Genomic DNA, 4793 nt, shown 5'->3' on the forward strand with positions numbered 1-4793 from the left:
TGTGAAGGATGTAAATCCAGTTGTTCTAGAGCCATTTGTTGAAAAGTATCTTTGTTTCACTGTATTGTTGTTCCTTCATCAAAGATCAGTTGCCTATATTTATAAGGTTCCATTTCTGGGCCCTCTATTCTGTTCCATTGATCTATTTGCCTATTCTTTGGCCAATACAGTACCACACTTTGTCGACTACTATAGCTTTAGAGTAAGTCTTGAAGTCAAGTAGCATCAATCCTCCCACTTTGTTCTTCTCCCTCAATATCGAGCTGGTTTTGCTGGGCCTCTCCCAGTTCGGATTTCCATGGATCCCTACAGACAAAGCAACCTCTTCTCACTCTGGGGGTGGTCACTTTCCCTGGCTTCCTGGGAGTTGGGGAGGAGGTTGTGCACTCAGTGAATCCTTCTTCACCTTCTTAAGAATATCTCCTCTTAAAAATACCCCTTACTTCAGTGCTGGCTCCCCCAGAACAAGGGGACCAGACTTTCAGACATGCCTTTGCTTAAAACATCCAGGGATTCCTACTGATGAGGGAATAAAATGTGAGTTCCTCTCCATGTCTTACAATACCTTGATTGTGTGTCATTCTTCATCTCCTTCTCTCCCCTTTACCCATTAGGCTGCAGCCGCACTGGTCACCATTATGTCCCTTAGCCATGCCAAACCCTCTCTCACCCCTGACTTTGAGCCTCCTCAGCCTCCCTGCCTGGAAAACCTCTTCTCCCCATTCAGGTCACCCTTCAAGTGCCATCTCTGCAGGGAAAACTTCCTTCACCTTTATCATACAGGAGTAACGTCCCCATGTTCTCCCCATCATCACCCCTTTTATTTCCTTCATAGCGTTTATCAAAAATCTCCAAGTATCTTGCTTGGTCATTTAGTTGCTAACTAGCTGTCTTGTGGATGGAATAGAAGCTTCTCAGGAACTGGGAATTGCCTATCTTGTTCACAGCTCTATTTCCAAATTCTAGGGCAGTATCTGCACATAGTAGGCTCTCAATAAATTTCTACAAATGAATGAGTGAATGAATGAATTGGAGGAAATCCTCCATTCATGCTTTTTTTCTGAAGTTAAAAAGATAGTCTGCTTTCTACCTAAAGAAAAATCAATTCCCTTCTCTGAATACCCTTTTGGGAACCTTAAGGCCTTCTTTTAGGCTTTAGAAACCAAAAACAAGGAAAGAAAGTTCCTTTCAGGCAAAGAAAATGTCTGCTTTTCATCTTGCCAAAAATCTCAGCTGAAGAGGAGAAAGGGCACAGGGCTGGTTATTTTATTGAGTGAAGGGTGTGAAGATTGGAGAGAAGGGAAGGAAAAAGAAAAATTCAAGGAGGAAAAATCCAAATTAATCTCTCTAGACGTTGTCCAGCATGCCTCCCTGAAGGTGTTCTTGTGGTGAGTCCTGACAGCTGAGTGACGTGGGGTGGAAAGTCACAGCCTTTCACACAGAGGCACTGGCGTCAGCTCAATTAGCCAACCAGCCTCACTCCTGGCCCTGGACTCCTGTTCCAACAGGACCCGGCCTTCAGGCAACACAAGGCGGGGGAGTCCGAATAGTGGGGGAGAGCCCTGCTCCTTCTTAAGCGCCTGTGAGTCAAGCGACGGCTGGAACACCAGCCTGCTGTCCCGCAGAGCCAGGAGAGGAGCCAGGGAGCCACCATCTGCATCCACACCTCCACCACCACACACCCCCCATGGCCGACCAGCTGACGGAGGAGCAGTTAGCCGAGTTTAGGGAGGCCTTCTCCCTGTTCGACAAGGACGGGGATGGCACCATCACCACCCAGGAGCTGGGCACCGTCATGCGGGCCCTGGGTCAGAACCCCACAGAGGCTGAGCTCCAGGGCATGGTGAGCGAGATCGACCGGGACGGGAATGGCACCGTGGACTTCTCCGAGTTCCTGGGCATGATGGCCAAGAGGATGAAGGACAGAGACTATGAGGAGGAGATCCGGGAGGCCTTCCGCATGTTCGACAAGGATGGCAATGGCCTGGTCAGCGCAGCCGAGCTGCGACACGTGATGACCAGGCTGGGGGAGAAGCTGAGTGACGAGGAGGTGGAGGAGATGATCCGGGCAGCAGATGTGGATGGGGACGGGCAGGTCAACTACGAGGAGTTTGTCCGCATGCTGGTTTCCAAGTGAGGGGCTGGCAGGTGCTGCAGCCCCACCAAGCAGCCTCCATTCTGCTTTGCTGGGGCTCTATCTGCCTCTGGCTACCACAACAGCCTCAGGCCTTGCATTGCTTCTTTCGCCTGCCAGCGTCCTCGAGCGGCTTCTTCTGGGACAAGGTGAAGTCAGGTGCCTTCTTGCATCTCACTTTGTCTCCTATTTTCTTCCAACCTCCCCCACCCTATTCTCACCCAGAATGACACAGGCTGCTTGCAAGCCTGGCAAACCCTGAATGCTTCTGTCCCTCAGGATTAGGAGGAAAAGTGAAGACTCTCTACATGGACAATAAGCAGGAGGATCAGAAAGTTGTGACATGACAGAGTCCTCTGGGCTGTGTCCCTAAAAGGCACTTGGCACTAGGACCAGGGCAGGTGTAGCCCTAAGACTTCATCTGCTACAGGTAAAAGGAATCTTGCCCTGGTGTGAGGGTGGTGACAGAGACTCTGACAACAGAGGCCAGGCCTCCTGAGAAACAGCACTTCCCTTCCACTGGGCTCCTGCCTATTCCTCTCTGTCTTTGCCAGACCTCTGTGATTCATCTTCTGAAGGTGGGAGTAAAACAAGAATCAGTTGTGACATGTCTGTATTCATCTACTCAGACAGAAATTTTAAAGAAAGGGAGAGGGAAGCTGCAGGGGGAATAAATAAAACATTTGTGTTCCTATAATGTTTCTTTTTTTCTGAAATGATCTTTGTTAAGTCCAGGGTTTAAATGATATCAGAATCTCCACTTTTGTGTCTTTTGAAAATGCAGTGAAATCTTGTATTAGTGGGCATAGCATAAAGGGAGAAATCTGGGTAAGGTCTATTTTGAATTTTTATTTCAAATTAAATGAATTAGTTGGCAGCAGTGGTTGAAAATCCTTGCAGCTTCCTCAAGATCTGAGGCGATAATTATAGTTGGGAAGATGCTCCGATCACTGTTGGCATTTCTTCTATGTTCACTACCTGGTGCTGTGCCGGTTTGTGGTTAGAAGAAGGTGAGGGGTAGAATGTGCTGTGTGCCCAGCACGCGTGGGCGAGAGCCAGTTACTTGCATTCTACCAGAGGTTGCATTGGATAACCCAGAGGTTGAAGGGGACTCCTTAGAGATTCTTTTAGTTTCAAAGGAGGCTACTTGTTGGGGGACAGACACTACACTGGGGCTTCAGAAATGGCCACCAGCCCTGGGATGGTCACAAAGCAGCTGTTCAAACTTGGATAAGTCCTTCTCCCCTGACACAAACCCCACCCCACCAGGAGTGTTTCCTCTTACGTAAAATGAAGCATAGGGGGCCAGACAGACAGGGATTTTCTGGCCTTGTGATTTTTGCTGCTGACTGTGCTCAAATCCCTTCGCCTCCCAATGATGAGAGCTGACATTCACGCAGCCCCTCCTGGGGGCTGGGCACGGTTGTGAGCATTCCGCACGCACAGTAGCTCACTACCACCCGAAGCAAGAGCTGCTGTTGGTGGCTCCCATCTTACCAGTGAGGAAGCTGAGGTACAGAGAGCTTAAGAAACCAGCCGAATGTCCCACAGCTGGTAAGTGACAGAGCTGGGCTTGAATACAAGACTGTGCCCTTGACCACTCACTGCTACTCCATGCCCCTTTGCCTCCACTACAACCTCATGGTTGTCATGGTGCTTATCTTGAGCATTTGTGGGGATTAGAAACAGTTTTAAAACACCTGGCATGCAGTTGGTGCTTAATACACAGCAGCTACTATTGCTATCACCTGTAGGAATCCCCCTGCCGGCTCTCACATTGTGAGGCTCGGCAACATTGTTTCACCCCCAGGAATTATCCAAAGGAAAAGATGAGGCCAGAGAGGGCAGGAGCTGAGCGGGCTTCAGGGGCTGGTGTGGGATGGAATCAGCCCCATGTGATGCAGCTGTGAAGCCGGTAGAGGAAGAAAAGGTGGTGCTCTGTGACCCAGCCTTGCAGACTGGACCTGTAGCCCGCAGGCATTGGGATTAGCTGCACACCTGCATGTGCAGACGGGAACAAACCTGTGAGTGAAGGACAGAGCATCCAGATGTCACTGGACACAGCTCCCTCAGGGCACCTGTGACCATAAGAGCCAAGGCAGTCATCACCTCAGAGTTTCAGACATGCATTACAGTTCCACCTGCCGAAGGAAACGTTGACATCACCCCCAGGGGCTAATATGACCCTGATTTCAGTGTCTTTCATGGGACGTTTCCTAAATGCTGCAGGAAGAAAAGAAGCAGGCAAGGAAAAGGATGAGGTCAGGGTCTCCCATTATGAGTAGTGTCAACTGGTCTGTGGTGACCAGTCTGGACCTGGCTGGGCAGTTGGCATTTTGCCCCCTTCTTTCCTGGTGCTGACCTCATTAAGCCCTGGCCCATATGGAGACCTCTATGCCTGCTCACCTTCAGCTGCAAGGTAAGGAGGCGTCTTTCTGGGCTTCCACCTAGGCTCCTGGAGATATAGCAAAGTAATTCTTCTGTAATTGTGTTTTAATGGGCTTGAGGGACATTTGGAGAATCCGTGGATCCAGGGCAGGGACTAGGCGGGTGTTATGGAAGGGCTGCCTGACAAGCCCTGACCCTCCCTTAAGTGCTCCAGTGACAGCCCCAGATGCTGGGCCACAGACCAGGGTGCAAACAGGCTTGACGGAGGTGA

The 4793-nt window shown here is 50.1% G+C and overlaps 1 protein-coding gene across 1 annotated transcript; it reads left to right on the forward strand.

Annotated features, from left to right (window-relative positions):
- Positions 1 to 1515: 1515 nt before the first annotated feature.
- On the forward strand, positions 1516 to 2831 carry LOC150019513 (calmodulin). Its single transcript, XM_090268000.1, has one exon. It carries the CDS (start codon positions 1688 to 1690, stop codon positions 2135 to 2137), a length of 450 nt encoding a protein of 149 aa, XP_090124126.1. The 5' UTR covers positions 1516 to 1687; the 3' UTR covers positions 2138 to 2831.
- Positions 2832 to 4793: the final 1962 nt, after the last annotated feature.

The sequence above is a fragment of the Furipterus horrens genome, unplaced genomic scaffold, assembly GCF_987537825.1.
Source record: "Furipterus horrens unplaced genomic scaffold, mFurHor1.1.pri manual_scaffold_2, whole genome shotgun sequence".
Taxonomy (NCBI): Eukaryota; Metazoa; Chordata; class Mammalia; order Chiroptera; family Furipteridae; genus Furipterus; species Furipterus horrens.

Bases quoted from the DNA above. Each gene is read 5' to 3' on its own strand.
- LOC150019513 (XM_090268000.1), top strand. From the start codon at position 1,688: ATGGCCGACCAGCTGACGGAGGAGCAGTTAGCCGAGTTTAGGGAGGCC.